At 42.4% G+C, this 20,137-nt stretch overlaps 1 protein-coding gene across 6 annotated transcripts in view; it reads left to right on the top strand.

Annotated features, from left to right (window-relative positions):
- The first annotated feature begins 3,429 nt into the window (after nucleotides 1–3,429).
- Nucleotides 3,430–20,137, top strand: part of CEP350 (centrosomal protein 350) — a 69,667-nt gene continuing 52,959 nt past the window's right edge. For 5 of the 6 annotated variants that reach the window (XM_040072559.1, XM_040072556.1, XM_040072557.1 and 2 more), the window contains exons 1-7: nucleotides 3,430–3,488; nucleotides 13,922–14,007; nucleotides 15,618–15,661; nucleotides 16,597–16,711; nucleotides 17,340–17,472; nucleotides 18,414–19,030; nucleotides 19,564–19,674. In XM_040072559.1, coding sequence (XP_039928493.1) covers nucleotides 13,935–14,007; nucleotides 15,618–15,661; nucleotides 16,597–16,711; nucleotides 17,340–17,472; nucleotides 18,414–19,030; nucleotides 19,564–19,674 — 1,093 coding nt within the window. In that variant the 5' untranslated portion in view covers nucleotides 3,430–3,488; nucleotides 13,922–13,934. The remainder of the gene's footprint in view (nucleotides 3,489–13,921; nucleotides 14,008–15,617; nucleotides 15,662–16,596; nucleotides 16,712–17,339; nucleotides 17,473–18,413; nucleotides 19,031–19,563; nucleotides 19,675–20,137) is intronic. The other variant, XM_040072558.1, reaches the window with a different exon arrangement.

The raw sequence follows: 20,137 nt of genomic DNA, 5'->3' as shown, positions 1-20,137 counted from the left end.
AACTGTAAAATAGTTTGGCTCCTTCTTGAGAAATCGCTTGTGAAGTTGAAGTGTCCCTGACTGTCAGCAGATCAGGAAATTAGTTTGTGACAGAAAAAATGTGGTTTTACACAGCAAAGACATCAGATCTGGCCTTGAGACCAAGAAGGGGATTTTTCTTCTGTGGCCTTTAGCAAAAAAAAAAAAAAAAAAAAAAAAGTAGAACATGATCTTTTGGAGGGTGTGAGGTTGAACCAGCTGCACCCCAAGCTGCAGACAAGATTTCCAGCGCTCTGCAAATTGGACTGGAGATGGTCAAAGTGCTCCTGGGATCCTGAGCAGATGGAACTGCAGGTGGAAGGGGGAGTTTGGCCACTCTCCTGCTGTCACCTGTGGGCACCTGCAGGATGGAAATACCTACTGCCTTCAGCAGTGGATGGTGAAAGGGACCCAGAACAAAGTACTGCCCAGCTGTTACCTTTTCTCTCACGCCCTGCTCTGAGTCACGCTGTGCTGAGTATGGAGCATGCTGAGCAGGTTTGGAAAAAGGAATTAATTTCTACCCCCTATTTTTTCACATCAACAAAATCATACTTTCTGAGGGAAAAAAAAAAAAAAGTTGTGGCTTTCATATCCTTGTTTTCGAAAATTATATTTGTTTAGAATGAAAAGTTCAGCTCAAACCGAGTGCAAAAGGTAAGGTGAGAGCTCCATGTTAAGGCAGGCATAAAATTATTTGCTGTACAGGGCACAGCTATATGCACCATCTGCAGTGCAATTGCTGTATTCAGGAAAAAGAATCTGGTTTTGGCGGGGTGTAATGAAATATGAACCACTTGCCAGATTCTGTGTTAGGGCCCTGTGGTTCAGTTGGAAAACTGTGGGAAGAAATCTGAAGTGATGCCTTTATTTTATAAGAGAACAATTTTTCATGCATCGCTTCTGCTGTCAGATGGACTGCAAAGTTGTAGGAGCACAGAGAAGGGAGGGGGATGTCCTGTAGTCCTCACAGCTGTCCTGTGTCCTGTTTTATTGTCAGCTCCTGACAGTTGGATTTATAATTGTATGCCTGGAAAATCTCATTCCATGTCCAACAGGTGGAAGCACCCTTCCCCAAATTCCTCCATGGCTCTCGGGAGCCACGTCAATCAGGGAAAGGGGGGAGGGAGTCTGGGGGCTCTTGGCTGCAGGAGCCAGCTGCCCCTTTCTAATTTTAGAAGGGCTGTGCAAGAACAGTGTGGAGTGGAAAACTTTCCAAACCTCTCTCTTAAAGCTGCAATAACCGAGTTCGTGAAAGATGAGAATGTGGCTCATTACTTTTAACTTTCTGCGAGCCTCCCTGCACCACCTCCACTGCTGTTCCCGCCGTTGCTTTTCCCTTTAGGGAGCTCGTCCAGCTGGAGAGTGTCCAGCTCCTCCCGTCCTCTCAGCTGTGCCTGTTTGCAGGTAAACGGTTTCTTTATTTCTGAATTTCACGAGGTGATTGCGTTTTCCACGAGAATGTCTTTTTCTTTCTCTTCTCTTGCCCGGCAGAGCTTTCTGCTCGCTGCAAGGGAATCTTTGGAAGTGCAGTCTGAAGGGTTACAGCTGGGTTCCACTGGCAGATACAGAGAACAAACAGCAAAACCAAGATACAAACACTGCCTTTTAATTTTATTTGGCTGAAACCAAATGATTTGAGAAAATCCTAATGTGATGCCTAGTTTGCCTGGAGATGAGAAGGAAGAGCGTGAAACTAGACTAACTGCTTCCAAGCAGAAAAGAGAAACTATGTTTAAAAGCATAATTAAAGAGGCAGTACATTACGAAAGTGCTGAATAATTTAAATAGGCTGCCAGTCCAGCAATATTAAGCAGTAAATTTAAACAAACACTACGTGATGATGGGAATGTAATAATTTAATTTGCCCCAGTCTGCAATCAGGACTTCCATACATTGTAGTAATATTGTTTTCATTGACTGAAATAGCCATTATTATTATTACTACTTAGAGCCTCCTGCATTTGGGAGCAGCAAGTTCACTCCTCGAGGACTCAGGAGGGAATTTGGCACTACTTACCACTCTTTCCCACTGGAGCCGTGCTTGTCTTTCCATGTTCAGGCATTTTTTTCTCCTCATCTGGCAAAACAAAATAACTTCCAAAGGTTTAACCACTGACATTGCGAGCTTACCTCTGCTTTCACAGGAGGTATGCTTATGCAGGAAAATGTACTCTGTAATTAGTTTGTATATGTAAAAGACCCAAATTAAGGCTAAATGAGTATCCTGTAATTGTGACGTGATTAAATTCTGCATTGCCTAAACCTCATAGCTGTAATCTCTCAGCATTTAGGCTGTTTTCCTATGATGTTCCCATACTGGAATAACTTACGTGCAAAATGTTGGCCATTTACTAGAGGAGAGGCTGTGTAAAAATAGGTAAATCCTTTTTAGTGAAGTTAAAAAAAAAAAAAACAAAAAAAAAACCTCAACAAAACAAAACCCCCGAAATAAGTAGCTCCAGTATTTGCCATGATCCTTTAGTGTTTGGGGTAGATAACTCTCCATCCCCGTGCTCCCCCAAGAAATTTGGCACCAAACAATCACACTAATGACTGAAAACCAGACTGGGGAAGCTGTAGACAGGCCCTGAAGGCAACATTCCCAAAATAACTGTAGGAAGAAATTCTTTTTTCCTATTCTAATAACTTTCCTTATTCAGTGGAAATAATTTTGCTATAGCTGGATAATATCTTAGACCTATTTTTGAAGCGTGGGTGGTTTTAATGCATCTTCAGGGTGGAATCCATGCGTTAGAAGTCAGTATACTAACAAATTCTTCCGTGTCTATAATGAGTGTTAAAAGTGAAATGAAGCCCGTGGTTCCCAGTCATGTCTCTGAAGTTCTGCAAATGTTTATTTAAATTTAAATTTGGGAGAGCGTAATTAGAGACGCTTTCATCGGCAAATTAAAAATAATAATAATAATAATAATCTTTTTCTAAAGATTACTTAGCTGTGAACACAAATGACTAAAAAGCGGTGCCCTAGTTTCGGCTGGAGCCGCTTCAGGAATGCCAACATCAGCGCTGGGTTTAATTAGCATTGCCAAGACCTGGCCTTGCACCAACACCCAGGGCTCTGCATATAAATCGCCAAGGGGACTGACCCGGCAGGTCGAGCCTGTAGAACTGTGAGGGGAAAAAGAAAAGCTCCGAGGGAAATACTGGAGAACGAGGCTCTCCCGAGCCTGAGGGAGGGCAGGGCAGCCGCGCCGCACCCAAGATGGCGGCCGGCGCCGAGGGGGCCCGGCGGGACGGCGCCATGCTGGGAAGGTCGGCGGCGGGCCGGTTCTCGCGAGAGTTCCCGGTGCGCCGCCGCCGCCGCCGCTCCGTGTCAGTTGCGGGCCGGTAATGGCGGCGCTGAGGGCCCGCTGAGGGCCCGCGCACCGGGCTCGAGCCGCCCGCCCTCCGCCCGCCCTCCGCGGGATGTGCCGCGACCTGCCGCCGGCGCAGCGGGCGTCCAGCAGGTGAGGAGGCGGCGGGAGCGGCCCGCGCCGCCGCCCCAGGCCGCGCTCGGCCGGCGGTGCCGCCCCGCCGGGGCGTCGGGCGAGGTGGGGCCGGGGCGGGCCCGGCCCGAGGAGTTGCCGGCTGTCACTTGGCTCGGCCGCTCCGCCCGGCTCCGGCGTGTCCGCGGCATCCGCTTCACCCGTTAAGTGTCTTTCTTTTTCTAGTTTTAATTTGTTTTCCGCTGCTCGTCGTACCGGGGGGTGGCGGGTGAAGGGAGAGGGTTGGGGTGCTCCGTTTCGCTGTTGTCTTTTCGCGTTTTGTGGGGGAAACCGCCGACCCCGAGTGTTTCTGTGGAGAAGCAGAAACAGAACCCGGGGTGGCCCTGCTGCCCTCGGAGCCGCCCTGAGCACCGGGACGGAGCTTTTAAAGTTTAAATGTGCGCTTTGCTTGTGGCGGTGCTGTGCCAGGGCGTCCTGCCCCGGCATTGCGGCATCGCTCAGTGTCTGCCCGCTCAAAGTCCTCCTGACATCCCCGGGAACATCTGCCCCGAGCGTTCTCTGACTTCATCGGTGCCATTCAATGTGCCTTTTGGGGTCATAAAGGCTTCTATAGGAGTATGACTGTGTTGGATTTTGGGTTTTGTTTTGTTTTCCTTTTTTCTTTTGGTTGTTGTTTTTTGTTGGGTTTTGTTGTTGTTGTTTTTCCTGTGGATGCAGTTTTGTGTGGTGTATTGCCTGCTGTCAGTCTAGTTTTTGTGGGATAGTTAGGGTGGTCAAGGCACTGGAGTAGGTTGCCCAGGGAGGTGGTGGAGTCACCATCCCCAGAGGTGTTTAGGAAGTGTCTGGATCTGGCCGTGAGGTTTAGTGGTTTAAGGGATGCAGTCGGTGAATGATTTGACTTGGTGATCTTAAAGGTCTCTTCCAACCTTGACAGTTTTCTGGTTCTCTCATTGTTTCTGTCTCTGGATATAAGCTGTAGCTCAGCAGCCAAGCATCTCCTGGCACATTGTGTAAGTTTGCAGGTAGAGGTTTGTCTGTCAAATACCTTCATTGTGTGGATGAACAATCCACTGTCTTGAAACAGGCTGGTTGTTTTGGGGGGCGAGGAGGGTTTGTCATCTTAAGCTGCTTCAACTGTTGTACTGATTTGAAAACTCAAAGTACGGTGACCAGAAGTGTTTGTGGGACAAACGTGTGGAGCTGTAAGTGATTCACTGCTTTGTGTGTAAGTTCTCGATGTTCTCTCAGGCTGTCTGCACGGACGGGCTGAGTTTTGCTGTCTCTTCGCTATAGTTCTGGTTGCTGCAACAGTTTCATTAGGTAATGCTTGAGATAATTAAATACAACTGAGGGTGTGGCCACGTGAACAGTGTAAACTGTAGAAGGCTTTGGTTTCTGTGAGTGACGCTGCTTTAAACAGAAGGCAACCTGCTCCCACTGAGCAGAGCAGCTGAATACATGTTGTAATGGCCCATTTCTGTGAGGGGCCAGGGTACCCTGGAAATGACGTGCATCCAAAGGAGTGTGGGCAGCATCTTGAGAGAGGTGATTGTGCCCCTCTTGGTCCCCTCTTGTGAGACCTCACCTGGGGTGCTGTGTACAGGTCTGGTGTCCCCAGCATAGAAAGGACGTGGAGCTGTTGGAGCAAGTCCAGAGGAGGCCCCAAAGTTGGTAAGAGAACTGGAGTGCCTCTCCTGTGAAGACAGGCTGAGAACCTTGGGGCTGTTCAGAGAGGATTGCATGTTCAGTATCTAAAGGGACCTACAAGGAAACCAGAGTGGGACTCTTCGTTGGCAACTGTAGAGATAGGACAAGAGGGAATGGCTTCAAACTGAGAGACTGGGTTTAGCTTGGGCATTGGGAAGAAATTCTTCCCTGTGAGGGTGGTGAGGCCCTGGCACAGGCTGCCCAGAGCTGTGGCTGCCCCGTCTCTGGAAGTGTTCAAGTCTAGATCAGATGGGGCTTGGAACAACCTGGGATAGTGAATGGTGTCCATGGCCAGGAGTTGGAAGTAAACGCTGATGGGCATGGATCATCGTGTAGGCTGCCTAGGCTGGGTGTGGTGGTGACTGAAAGAAAGTGATTTTAAAATTATAGAACATCTTGTTTGTGTGGGTTTGTTTTACTGAGCTTTGGTGCATAGCCCGGGTTTGAATGCCTCAGTGATAAACCAGCGTGCATCGTGTCTTTTATGTCTTGAAATAACTTTATTGGCAGTTTGTGTCACCATAGCAGAAGCATCCCTTAAATGGATAAGAATCTAATCTAATCTTGGAGTTGCTACATCTGTACTGAAGGTTTTGTTGACTTGGATGTAATAAACTTTGCATCTCCTTTCACCCCTCTACCAGACATCCAGCTGCTTTCTGCTAGGAAAGTTTCCTTGTATCAAGCAGACTTGTGGATAAAGTCATTAATGTGTTTAGTCCCATTGACTTTAGAGCGCTCAGATGAGGCTGCAGTCCATTAATGCATTTCCAGTTAGGTTTGAAATCGGAAGTGTCAGTGCACACGGCGCTGGATCTGTTCTGTGTTGCCATCTGTGGGGGGTGAGTGAGGCTGCACAACATAACGTGAATGCTGTGATGTGCTGCTGCTGCTTCTTTCCTCCCACTTTGACTGTCCTGGCAGCAGCCTGATAAACTGAAAGAAAAGTCACCATAAAAGAAAAATCATTAATTTTCTGCCATGTTAGTGAGTTGAACTGGCTTGTGATGCAGTCAGGTGAGCATTGCATCTATGACAGTGACATGATTGCTAGAGAATGTAGCAAGGAATATTTGGATTCCTTCATCACTGTGAAGCTGCTAAATCTGCTCGACTCCACCTTGAAAATTTACATCAGAGAGCCACCTTTTTATCAGTACAGCAGAACTGTTTAGCTCTGCTATTGATGTACTTGAACTAATTCATGCTATTTAAATCAATATGAGTGTTAATATGAGATCAGGTGTAGTGCTGCAGTAATGATAACAGAAGGACTTTGGTAGTTGAGTGCAGAAAGCAAACTTTCCCAGTGCAGTCAATATATTAGGCACGTGGCTGGATTAGAACAGAAGTGTAAAATTTATCCATAGATGTAAGTGCTTGGAAGATAGATGTGTATCATTGTGCTAATGATATAATAGGCTTTAATGGACTGCTCCATTGAGAATAAAATTACTTGTACGCCTAAGTCTGAAACCTTTGTCAATATGCTACAGAAAGAATAGAGCAAATAAATGAACTAATCAATTATACCAGGTCAATTGAAATTTAGTGCATGCTAACAGAAATTCTGGCTGGTTTAGCTTCCTAAGAACACTTCTCACCGATGGCAGAATTTCTCACTAAGTCACATCCATGGCAATGCACCAGGTGGAGTTCTCATACTGAAACAGAAAAACTTTTGAAGGGATGGTGTTATTTAAATATGAGAAAATATCTTATTGCTACATTTTGCTAGATCAAGAAAAAGTCTTTTAGCAGAGCCCTGGTATCTACCCTTGTGATGCCAGGTCAGAAACAGAGCTGGTGGTTACTGTTCAGCTTGTCAGAAGATTTTTATGTTTGGGTTTTTTTGACGTCTTGTGGTGTTACTAAGGCCCTTCTTAGGTGCTCCTTCTGAATGCAATTCTGAGCAGAGGCATCAAAGGCGAGAATGTGGCATTTGGAACATTTTTCCTGAAGTTTTTCTTTGCTTTGAAAGGAAACAGCAGTCATCCTGCAGATGACACAGCTGCAGGTGAAGTTGCTTCTCTGCCCCTATGTCCGTGGTCATGTTGAGAGGTTGAAAGCTGCTGTCTTTCTCAAAACTGACAGGTCTGGTTGTTGTACTCTGCCGAGAGGATTGCCTGTAAGTTCTAAGAAGACTCCCTCACAGTGGAGTGTTCCTTGTGAGATGAGACAGGACCTCAAGAATCTGAGCATATTCTGCTGAATGGATTTATTATGGGCTGCAAGAATTGAAATCTTCTAATGTGCAGTTTCTGGTAACTGGAGGTGGAACGAGTGAACAAACTCTTGTTTTGAAGGCCGAGGAAAGAGAATGCAGGAGTGCATTTATTGGTTCTAGAAACTGGGGTATTTTCTTCTCAGTCATGAATGCCAAGATCTTTGAAGTCAAAGAAAATACAGAACTTGTGAATGGATAGGCAAACCCTTGTGTGCATCTCCTTAATAAATGGATGCATTCTCTGTGCCTTTGTACTCTGATTTCTTCATGAACAATGAATCAAGTTACACTAGCTGTCACAACATTCATTTCAATAGCTTTCCTCAGAGTACCTCCTGGCACGTGATGCAGCAGAGGAAGGCATTCAATGCATTTCACTTTCAGTAGAACCACTAGTCCCTTTTTAGGGCCAGTTTTATTGTTTTTATCACTTCTCCATCACTTGTGATGAAGCAGAGACACTTTTTCAAGTTGCCATGTCTTTTTGTAGCAAAAGGGTGTGGTAAATGTCCATTCTCAGTATACAGTTGGAAAGAATCAGATCCAGAAATGTTTCATTTATAGAGAAATCTTCACTATAGTTTGGATGCAAATTTAGTAGCTGACTGGTGCCAGTGATTTAATCATAGAACTCAGGAAACATATTTGTATTTTCTGCTGGGTTTTTTGACATTTGATGGATGTGTGTTTATGTCATTTATCTTCCTGGTTAACAGCTAGAGGTAGTGACACATGCTTTGAAATTTTTAAATGCTCCTCTGTCTGCAAGCGTGTGGTGTATCTTGATTGCTCTTTCTTTGTACTGCCTTGGTATCCCTAAAGTTGTTTTGTTATCTAGCTTAAGACTGATCAAATTTTATTTAATTTCTTTTACTTATGAAGCTTTTTTTTTTTTTTTAAATTTTGATTATTTTGCAAAGTAATGGTGATTGGAATGTGAATTCTTCTGGTATATATACTGATTGTATTACAAGACCAAATATTGAATATTATCTAAAATTAGATCACTCAGAGCAGCTAACATTGAAGAGCTCCTTGGGCATTGCTGGTGTTCACTTCCTTTATATTTCATTTGAAAGCTTATTGTATAAATGAGCATTGGAAGGTGGAGGGAGGACCTGCCTCATTCTGCAGTGTCAGCTGTAGATTCTGGAGATGTGGAGCTTTTTGGACAAACACATCATGCATTTGTTTGTTGTGCTGCAATTTGTCCTCAGTCCTGAGGAAGGTCAGTACATTGCCTGCCTCTGATAGTGGTGAAGGGCAAAGTTTTCTCAAAATATGCTCTGGCCAAAGAAAGGGTATGTCACTCTTGTATCAAAAAGCATTTTTAAAGCCCATATACATAACCAAAACAAGTCTTAGAACAATGTATTACGGATATTTTTAACTCTTATTTAAATAGGATAATGCAGCATGGTAAGAACTTGGATTCCGGAAAAACGAGTAGATTAGCGTTATTTTTATTCCAGACTCAAGCATATCATAATAAATTGTATTTTGTGGTATTTGAGGAGACATGGAAAGTGTTTCTGGCATCTTTAAATATAATTTCCATCACTTTCATTGGACTGGCTCTGCCTGTGCCTGTCCACCTGTGTCTGTTACTGCCAGCAATGCAGAGCTTTAGCTGCAGAGACAGGAGCTCCAGAGCGTCTCTTAAGATTCAGAAGTCACCTTTGTATTTATACATGGAAACTTAAAATGTTTTTGCAAACAGGAAAAACCATCCCGAAAACCACTTCTTTGTGTCTGTGTGCATTTCCTCCCCAGACAAGTGGGCACTGTGTGAGGTGTGGGACACACTGGGGCGGGGCGCCCTTGAACTCTAGTGGTATCTCCACTGGTAAGAAGAAGGTGAATAGCTCTTGTTTTCCCCAGTCCCTCTGTTCTCCTCGAGGCAAAGGCAAGAGCAGCTTCACACGTTTGATGCTGGGGAGCAACAGCCAGTACAGGACTGAGACTGATCCAGCTGTTCACCGGTGTCTCCATCCCTTCTGCCTCCATCCCTTCTGCACAGGCAAAATTCTTTTAGCCTGTACCAGACTCCCAGTTCACTTTGCTTTACAACATAAGCCCATTGACTTTCCGCCTGAATAAGGCAAGAAAGATCCAGGCATAAAGAAAGGAAAAGATGGCTTCTTTAGTTGGCACCGGTGCCTTATTTTTGCTTAAACAGCATGAAATGTTGTCCTTGTGCACTGTGTACCCCGTTTGTAGCAAAATCTGCCACTATGTGGATAAAACACTTGAGAATATTCCATAGAAGTCAATGTTAATAACTTGTTTCATTCCATACTCTTAGCAAACCTTGATCTTTTCTTTTGTGGCATCCCTTTAGTTCAGTATCCCTTGTGTTTTTATAAGAAACAGAGTCTTGAGGAATGCTGTTTCCTGTGAATACTGGGGTTTTTTTCATAACCACTGTTAGTGAAAATAGCAGTGAGTGATCTCTTGTTCACATTGTCTTCCTTCTCTGAATCTGCACAATTCAGCTTCCTCTCCTGTTTCCTTCTTCCAGTGCCATGAGTTCTGAGTTTCCTCTTTTCTTACCAAGTCTGTGCAACTAAGAAAAGAAACCTTACCAAGGATATTTGAAAAAACTTCACAGTTGAACCAATACACGTGGGGTTTTTTTCCTTCCTTTTTCCCAGTTCCTCAGAAGTTCATTACATTTCTCTGACCTTCCTACCTTTCTCATTCTCTTCCTTTTTATATCCTGCTTCTCTCACCATTTTTCTTTCTCTTTTTCCCAGTCTCGTTTTTAATATCTTCACATCTTTGCTAAGCATATTCTGCTTTCATATCTCCTGCTCTTTCTAAAGTGCCGTGCTCTTAACTATGTTGACCTCTTGATTTGCTGCCCGCTGTACCTTTCAACGCTATCCTTGGTATGTTTAGTAATAAATGTGTTGGTTTCTCATGTTCCTTTTTTATGTGGCAGTGGTTTTCTCTTTGTTTCCATTTCCTCTTTTCCGGTGCTTTCTCATGCGTTTTCTGATCTGTCAGTTCTCTTCAGTGTCTTCCTGTAGGAACAGTGTTTGTAGAAGAGAGTGCTTGTCAGGTCCTGTATCCATCCCCCAATCCAGTTCCTTCCAGGAGTCTGGAGTGTATTGTTTCCTTTCATGCTTCCTCTTAGGTTCTCCTCTGAAGCAGTTCTGCTGTCCCTTTGCTGTCCCTTCTCTTGTGTACTTTTTTTTTTTTTTTTTGGCTATGTGACTAAAGAATGAGATGGGCACTTGATGTGGGATTGAAATGTCAGAACACAATGGTGTTTGTATCGTAATCTCTCACCCAAGGCTTGGCAAACGAGCCTTGAATGGACCTGTGTGGGATGTCTATGTCTCCCAGCGAGCAATCCAGTAACCATGAGATTAGTTCTGTTGATTTTGCAGTCTTCCACCTTTTTTCCCAACAATCTTTAAGATTCTCAAAGCCTTATCCAGCCTGCGGATAACCTTTTGCCATCAGTGCTGTCTCCTCAGAAGTTCTTTGGCATTTCATCTTTTGAGCTCAGTCTCATTGTTTAAGGTCAGTATTAAATAGAGATGGATCATTTAGTTTAGCACAATGAGATCTCTTTGAAGCAATGATTTCAGAGTGTAGTTCTTATGTATTTTATCTAAAAGTTATTCATGGGACTTGGAGACAACTTTCATATTGATGGAAAATGTAGTTAAAAATAATTTCAATTTTTTTGTTGTTGTTTTGTTTAGTATTATTCTCTGATCAATATTAATTTCATTTTATTTTAGTGTTTAACTGGTCTATTACCCTGCATGCAAGTCCTATAAACAGACATGGTAACTGTGTCTGGATTTATTTCTTTTTTATTCCCCACCTCTTTCTGTACTTTTGGTAACAATTCAGAGTCTTCTCTGTCTGGTTGAACTTTTTGCAGAGGCAGGGTATTGAATTGTACAAGTGCTTGGGTTTTTTAATAGAGTGCTGCTTATTCATGTAAACTATAGCAATAGAAACAAGTTATTTTAATAATATGTGGGCGTTCAGCAGTTTATGGGAATCAACATAATTTATTTGTATGTAGGTTTTAAAAATCTCATCAATTTCTCCACCTTTCCAAAGTACTGGAAGAGGGACACCTAAACCCCAGACCCTCAGAGTTACGATTACATCAGTACCAAAAGCTGCTGAGGCGTTGCCTTCCTGAAACCATAGACAGCTCCAGAGTGCTCGGTTCTGACGTGTCCCTTTTTTCAATCAGCAGCAACCTGAGTTTAGCAGAACCGCTCAGTGAATCTCAGGGGCTGCTCTGAAGCCTGTCAGGGTCAAACTTTGCACGTGGCGCTGGTACTGCAGCTGGTGTGCGTTAGGATAAGCACAGCAAGATGCTTTCTGATTTCTTCCCAGCTTGGAGGAGAGGTTGAATGGCCTTTTATGAGGAGCATTAGAGACTTTTGAAGGGGTTGAGATAGAATTATTGGCCACTGGCGATCATCAGCATGCGCCTGTGGGAATAACTCAGTGTCTGTTATTCTCACACACGTGTGCTGCTCACTGTGTGTAGTGTGCACTATATAAGGTGTTCACTGTCTGAATGAGTTCTGTTCAGCTCAGACTGGCAGTTTTTAGTGTCAGGATGAAAGCTATTAACAAGCAATTTCAGATTGAAAAGTACCAGATTAAACATGTTGATTTAAGGAGTGCATAGAGTGTGTTACAATTCTACGTTCGCAGGGCTTCCTAAAATATGCTATATAGATTTGTGTGTATAAAATAAAAAGAACAATTATAGTCCCTGATTAAATTTTCTTATCTATACTAATAATTCTAATGATAAGAATAAATCCCAAGCAATTACACAAAGATGGATACTTAATCCTTTAATAGATGGTTGCTTGTCTAGAAGTCACCATATGCTCAATTTGCATATGGAGTAGGTTTTGTTACATATGTATTTGGGCAAGAAACTGATACTGGTATGATAGAGTGTTTTCAGCAGCTCTCAAAATCAGTTCTCTATGGAAAATTCCCTCATTTTTATTAATATTTATTTTCTGCATTTCTGGCCCAACAGCTCTTTTCTCCAAAGATGGAGAGGATCAGCTGGATGATTTCCAGGGCAGGGCAGTGCTGTGATTTACAGCGTGAATGATGTGAGGCACAAAGTGCTGTTCTGCATGTATGAGCTCTTCAGCACCTGTCCTAGAAGCAGAATTTTCTAACTACACTTGGTTTGATGCCCATAACTATTGGATACTTAAAAACTAACACACCCACCCTTCCTTTCTAGAACTTCTGCATTATTGTGGACTTGTGCTTTTGTACCTACATATATAAGCTTACATGCCTTTTCCTAACTCTTTCCCTTACTTGGACTCATTAAAGAAAGTCACAACTAAAAGTCTTTTTGAAGACCTGTGTTCTTATTATTGATGGTTTTTCCTGGGGCATAAGAGCAGTTTTTTGGGGTTAACTTACTGCTATATAAATACAGGATATATGACTGAATGTGAGACCAAACTTTACTGCTGGTCACTGTGAGTATCCTTAAAACCATATATGACAAAAAACATTGACACAAAATACATGGGCAGAGATCTGTTTCAGTAAGTAGTAGTGTTAATTTTGGTCTGCTTTTACCAGAAGATTGCTCTTTATATTTGATTCCTTTTTTATATGGCACATGGTGTAGGGAAGTGAGAGCAAAAGAAATTTAAAAAAAGGAAAAATACCTCTGGGAGTTCATGAAAGAAGAGACAGGAAAATGTGTGTGGTTTTATGACTCTTTCAGAGGTTTAGAACTTCCTGTTGGAATTCTGTAGTCACCTGATTTTTTCTTTCCATAGCAGAAGCATTGTCAGTGTGTTATGAAGACAGCTCAGTAAGCATGTGCTGGGTCCTTTTTTGTTGTTGTTTGGTGGTTTTCTTCCTTTTCTCCTGTATGAAAACTACTTTAGTGATAGTGGCTGGGAGTTCACACTTTAATTTTAGATTCACTGTGAGTCTTACCTTTGAAGTTCACAGGAAAACACCAGTGGCACCAGCCTTGTGGTTTTTTTCCTGGCTGTAGTGTCCTGCCATGCAGTTCTGCTGTGCCTTTTCCTTTTACAGAGATGTGTGACACATCTATTCAGTCACTGGTGGAGTTGGGTATTTTCCCCAAGCATTTATAGGTTCAAGCCGTGTGGTGCTGTCTCTGTTAGGCTCATGTGTGCAATATTTCAGTGTGGACTTCTTCAGACTTGCTGCAATACTTGTTGCTCTGATCGAAACTGTGTCGACCTCTGGGCCTCCTTTTATCAAGTTAATGTTTCTTTATGACAGAGAACAAAATCAAACCCTTCTTTATCCGTGGAATTCTGTGGTTTCTGCAGGAAGCTGTGACCACATCTGTGATTTCATGCTGATTATCTGACCTTGTTCATGATGAAGGTTTGAAGTCATCAGATGAGGTGGTCATTCATCATAATGGTCAAGGCTATGTTCTCTTTAGGCTAAGATACATTTATTTTTACTTTTACCTCTTTGATTCTTACATAACTAATTTTTCTTTTAGGTAAATTGACACAATGTGGAGCAACAAGTCTAGTGAGGTGCCTCTACAAAATCCGAGGTATAACCAAAGCAAGGATTCTACCAGAGGTAAGGACTTTCTCTGTTCTGCTGCCTTGTTTTGGGAGATATTTTGTCATGAATGGTCTGAAATGTTGGGAAATTGTTCCAGAAAGCATTCTCCTGCCTCAGTTTGAGAGCTAAGAGCGTGTGTTCTATGGCTTCCCTTTTGCAGATAGCAGTTTGTACTCTGATCTCCGGAGTATTTGCTGATCTGCATTAGCAGTTGCCAGCCTGGGATATGGTTGCCAAGATGGCACGGAGACAGATTTTTTTTAAGTGCTGTAGAGGAGGAGCAGTGCAGGAACAGAAATTGGGAGCTGTTGGCTCTTGAAGGAAATGAGGAAGAGCCTCTGTGGCAGTTGCTCAGTTCCAGAGTGGTGAAGACACTGGAATAGCAGCAATGCGTCTCCACTGGGATGGCTTTTACAGCACTTCTGTTTCCCTTAGTTAGAGAACTTGTTTAGCTTTTTACTGTTACGATTATACTAATTTAGGAAAGGAGGGGGCAGAAAATTTTAAAAATCACAGTACTTCCCTGAAAAAAATCTTTCCTGAAAGGAAGAAAGGTCTCATCTGTAGAGCAACTGAGTCATGTGCTAAACCTGTGGTTCGAGATCAGTCATATGATCTCTAGTATTAGAAAACTGGACTCCAGAAGTTATTTTGAAAGTAGAGAAAGATAATTATTTTATCTGTAAGAGAACATTATTGCTGATTATTTCCTGTGGTATGTTCAGGTTCTTTTAAAATTACCAGCTTTTTGAAGCTGGAGTGTTCTGCGGACGAGAAGCACCACCTCTACAAGTCAAAGCAAAGTTGTTTCTGGGCTGCTTCCCTAACCCTCTTCCTTTGTGTTGTTACATCTTGCCTGAAATGAAATTGGCAGGTTTTTTACTATAAGGAAGAGATTATTTCTTTCAACTCTCTGTTACTATTACTCTCCATGGTTCTGACACACGGGTGTTGTGTTTTATAAGCCATTAAATTTTAAGAACCATTAGAAACAAAAGAAGAGGGGAATTGAGGAAGTAAATATTTATAGAGGAAAGCACTACTACATCCTCCTGAGCTCAATTGCTTATAAAGTAGGTGCTGTCTGTTTAGATTAAAAGACTTGGGTTAGTACCTCCTGCTTGTTCACAAACATTATTTCTGTTTTGTTCGTAGGGTGTACAGTTCAGAAAGATTACTGTTGATAATTCTGCTGTTCGGAGCTTGGGTTTTGAGCACAGTCTTTCAGTGACCATGTATTCATGCTTAGTTTACTGAAGAAGAAAATGGAAGGGGGTGAAAAAAGGTAGTTAAACTATAGTATAATAGAAAAATATGAAGTATTTATGTTGGGGTAGATAACCAGTTTCATTTTATCTTCTAAACATCTTTATTATAGGTTGTGGATTTGATTTCAGGTGTCATCATGCATTCAACCTAACTTAGTGAACTCATAATATGTTGCATTAAATACTTTATAGCTTTGCTAAGATGGGCCTTGACTGGTAACAGTCTTTACAGGCTGGAACTGTGTTGTGAAAAAAACTTGATTAGCAAGCATGTAAAAATTGTTTTGAGGCAACATTTTATTTCATTGTTTTTCATGTACTAATGAGAAAGTAATCTCTTTGTTTCTGCCCTGGAAGATCTAACTGCAGCATGGGCTTCTTTTTCTCAGACTAAGGCTGCTGTAAGTACTTTTTTTTTTTTTTTTCCTTTGGGGTTGTTTGGTTTGGGGTTTTTTTGCTCATTTTCAAGTCAATGGTAGTGGGTACAAAAGCTTTAACCAAAGTATTCTTTTACTCAGTGATTATCTCTTCAACAAGTTGTAAATAGCACAAAGCCGTTGGAGTATGCGAATGCTGAACATTGTTGTATCTTGGAAAAAGTTTTTTGCACACAAGGGGAAGCTTTTGCCACAGCAAACTTAGCCTGGAGAGTAGTAATACCTTTTTATTTAACAAAGTGAAGATGTCACATTTTTCAGAAAACTCAGAAAAACAGCTCTCCCCTGCTTATTCAAGCCAGTCAAAACCTGGGCCAACACCAGTGTATTTAATAATTTTCCATTCTGAACATTGTGGTTGCTGTATTTCTGTGAGAATTAATTTAAGTTCTTAAGATGATGTAGTAGTTTCTAAAACCTGGCTTCAGTGACGCCAAGCAGTGTGGGTTTTCACAGAATTCAGCTTTTTCCCATAGCCTTGTCCCCTTTTTTTCTCAGTAGCTGCACGTCAGTGTGGGGTTTTACATGTGGAATTTTTATCATGCTCCATTTATAAAGGAGTATTGCGGAATTTTTTCCAAGTGGAATTAATATTTTATTCCAGCCAAGCATTAGGTCTGTGAATAGCATGTTATTATTAATTTTTTTCAAAACAGCCTACTTAAGGGAACAAAACTATGCAACAAAACCTAATTCAGATAATCTTATTAAACAAAACTTAACAGTAGTTTCTGCCCATAAAACCATACAGTTTTGCAATGTCAGCCTTGTGAAATTGCTCTTGCTTGCAGTTTGATTCATCCTGAAAGAGGAAAAATTTGTCATGTTGGGGGGGGGAATAAAAATGTAGCTTAAAAATAGAAAACGATGTTCTAATTTGCATTATCTTCCAATTCTAGCTCCGTCACATAGAGAACAAATTGGAAATAGCTCCCACCAGCACGGCTGTGTTTGATTCAGTCATGGATGCCAAGAAGCCCTCTGCTAGTGCCAGCAGGAAGAGCAGCAGGAAGGGTATGTATTATTGAGGAGAGGACTTGTAAGGCAGCGTAAAGCCACTGCATTCTGGAAAGCTTGGCTTCCCCCTGCCCCCAGCTTGTCTCCTGCCTGTGGTCTTTACTCCTGAAACCCTAATTGCCCACGAGAAACTGTTGTTTCCTTCCCTGAGCTTAGGAAGGAGAGTGTTCTGTCCCAGTCACTTGGTTAGAGGGGGTGACAGGACTTGCCCCACACTGTGAGTGAGCAGTGCTTATGCCACTCTGATAAGAAGTTTGCTGAATCTGGTGCTTCTGTTGCCTGGCTGAAGGAGAGCATTTTCTTGTAGGAAATAAGACCTCATTTTATATTCTAAGACCATTCTGGTTGTGTTCTACTGAAGAACAGACAGATCGACCTCTAGTGGCAACACAGCCAACTTCACAGATTTAATTACTAATAATTAATCTTTAAGCATTATTGTCTCTCTTTAAGTATGATCATTGATTCAAGCACTTACTGCCTTGCCCCTAGTTGTTGAAATCAGCTTGCTGAAAGAGAGAGAGCTGCTCAAACCCAAGAAAAACTTATGTCAATTATTCAGCCCCAGGAGCTTTTTCTTTCTGGAGAGGTAGATACACAGAGGATTCTTTGTTTTCTGCTTCAGGTTCCCGGTCCTCCAGCCAAAATAAATCGAGCAAGGAGAAGTCCTCACGCAGCCCTCTTCGAGCAACCACTCTGGAAAGCAATGTGAAAAAATGCAGTCGTGTGGAATTTCGTGAACCATTGGCTTCTTACAGGTTAGTGCTGTAGAAAAACGTGCTAAGATTAGATTTAAGCTAATTAGTGGTGGTTTTGACTACCCCTCAAAAATCGGTTTGCTTCCTCCCATCACCCACCCACATGTGGTGTTGGACTTTTTAGTAAATATTACTAATTCATTTTTTATTCAGTGAATATGAGTTTAAAGTCAACTGTTTTGAAATGGGGACAGGTCCTCAAGTGGTATGGCTGTGGCATTAGTGACCTGATTGGTTTGAGAGGCGTTTAGTTTCAGTAACAAGAACCAAAAAGACTATTTCCTTGTGCTTTTCCAGCTTTGTTTCATTAGTTCTTCAGCATATGTTCCCAAATGTGTTACCAGGAGTGTGGAGCAAGAGTAGTACTAGTAGTACTACAGCTAGTAGTAGTACTAGTAGTTCCATTTTTGTGAGTGTGAGAAACTTACACAAGAACAGCTTCTCATGGAACAAAAGTGCCACAGAGCACAGAACAGGCCATAGAATGTGATTATTATCCTGACATCTAAGTTTTGGTCTCTTTTTCCACCGCTTCAGTCACTGTGAGGTGGTCCACCTTGTTGCATGTGAGACTGATTCGGATCAATTTCGTTAATTGAGTGGCTCATCTACTAATTATGCTTAAGTTCTATGCTTGTTATTTAAGGCTTTTCTCTTTTCAATTGAAGGGTGACATTACTGCTTGCTGATTTTCCAGTCTTCAACATTATGTATAGTTCCTTTTAGACAGAGTGCAACAAACAAAATTTTGAACAGAAGTTTGTTTCGTCAGACTTGCACTGTTAACTGTGGTGGTCAGGCTTTAAAAGAACTTGCTTTTAAAGTAGAGCCAAGGTAGAGGAGGTCATTCATTTAGTTGATGAATGTGCTGATGGCTGAGTTTGAAGGTCCTGCGTTTGTGTTTCTGACGGTGAATTTTTTTTCCCCTTCTGTTACATCAGGGATATATATAGTTCTCTGTCTTATCACAGTTCTAGCCAGCTTGAGGCCAAGCAACTGCTGTCTGGTTTGGAGCTGAGTGAAGCAGAAGGGAAGAGTGAACTCCCCACCTGTCTGGCACACGAGCGGGACGAGCGGGATCGGCGCAGCAGAGGCTTTGACAGCCCCTTCCCTTCCGCTGCAGACGAGACCGTCGTGAGGTACCTCAATGACCGACCAACAATCGATGCCTTGCACAGTAACGAGGCATTTCTTAGGCTGGCAGCACCTCCAGGACTGGAAGAAGAGAGAACCAGTGGCTCCAGGGGAGATGAGAGTAGCACTAGAGCTTCTCAGAGTAACACGTCCCAGGACAGTGAACTGAAAGTGTCTTCCCCTTCTGCCGCGAGTATTTGCAGTGCTCATAGGCTGGAAATCCTAAAACAGCGGCAGCACGATGCCAAGTTGGAGAAGCTGAAGGAGAGGATCCGAAAGCAGTGGGAGCATTCTGAGGAGCTCGGTGGCAGAGGAAAGCACTCGGGATATGCTGAGCAACCTGTCGTGGTCACTAACGTGGAGAACACGGTGACTCCCAAGGTCAGGAAGGTGACAGCTGTGCCTGCTGCTCCGTCATACAGAGGTACGGAGGTGCAGATCCCTTCCCCGCTGGCTCTACGGGGTGGGGGAGCAGAGCTCAATTGGCTGAGAAACCTTTCAAAGCACAGACCTGGCTCATAACTCTGTTTGGGCAATATGGGCGTGAGGAACACGGGGGGTTGATCACAGATCACAAGTACAAAGAAATTCTTGCTAATTTACAGAAGCGCGAATTCCTTTGAAATTTTTCCTGTCTCTTGTTCGAATTACTATAAAAAGAATCTCGCTGTATTGGTGTTTGGATTGATTGCAATAATTTTTTCTATGGTCTCAGAGCTCAGGAGCATTGTATTGATTGAAAAAGCCTATCACATTGTTAATAATCTTTTCCTCCCCCAGTCTACTGTTTTTCAGCTGTGAGCAAGTGGCAGACTGCTATATTGCTTTCTTCTCATTAAGCATTAGAAATGCATGTAGTTCCTTTTTTTGCTTAGCAGTTTCCCATCCCTTCCACCCTGACAAAGCTGTGTTTACATTTTATGGAGTTATTTTAAACCATTCAATCTTTACTTGCAGGTTTCAATCCTGTTGAAACAAGGATTCGTGCTCCAGATGGAAAGATCTGGCATGCAGACGAGTTCCGTATTAGTCGGGAGCTTTACAGGGATATTGCACTCCAGTTAAAAGGTGAGCCTCAAGTGGAATTGATTAAGCTGCATAACCTTCTCCAAGAGGCAGAGAAATATATTTTGTACAAGTCTACAAAGTCAAGGGAACAAAAAATTGAAGCAGTGAGTGTTAAATATATTGTACGTCTCTCTGCAGGAGGAATAACTTACGGAACACTAAAACATTATAAGCCCTTCTCCCCATTCTCTCATTCAAATACTTTTAATAGAAAACCAATACTGAAAAGAATCAAGTAATGGCATTTCTTTGAACCAGGAAAATAGAAAAGTCTCCATTAGAACAACTTTTGTTTAATTTTGTGGCTTTTTTATACATGTTTGTATGCATGAGTACGAATTCCTGGTTAGAAGGACAAAACCCACTTTTGGTTTCTGTTTTCAAATGTACTGCTCCAGGACACAATCTTTATTCATCTTTCACTCTGGAAGACTGCAGTACCATTGGCAGCTCTTTTCTCTGG

This window comes from Hirundo rustica, chromosome 9 (assembly GCF_015227805.2).
Source record: "Hirundo rustica isolate bHirRus1 chromosome 9, bHirRus1.pri.v3, whole genome shotgun sequence".
NCBI classification, from domain to species: domain Eukaryota; kingdom Metazoa; phylum Chordata; class Aves; order Passeriformes; family Hirundinidae; genus Hirundo; species Hirundo rustica.
The sequence above is the reverse complement of the archived record's forward strand: the minus strand, read 5'-3'. Positions and strand labels throughout refer to the sequence as shown.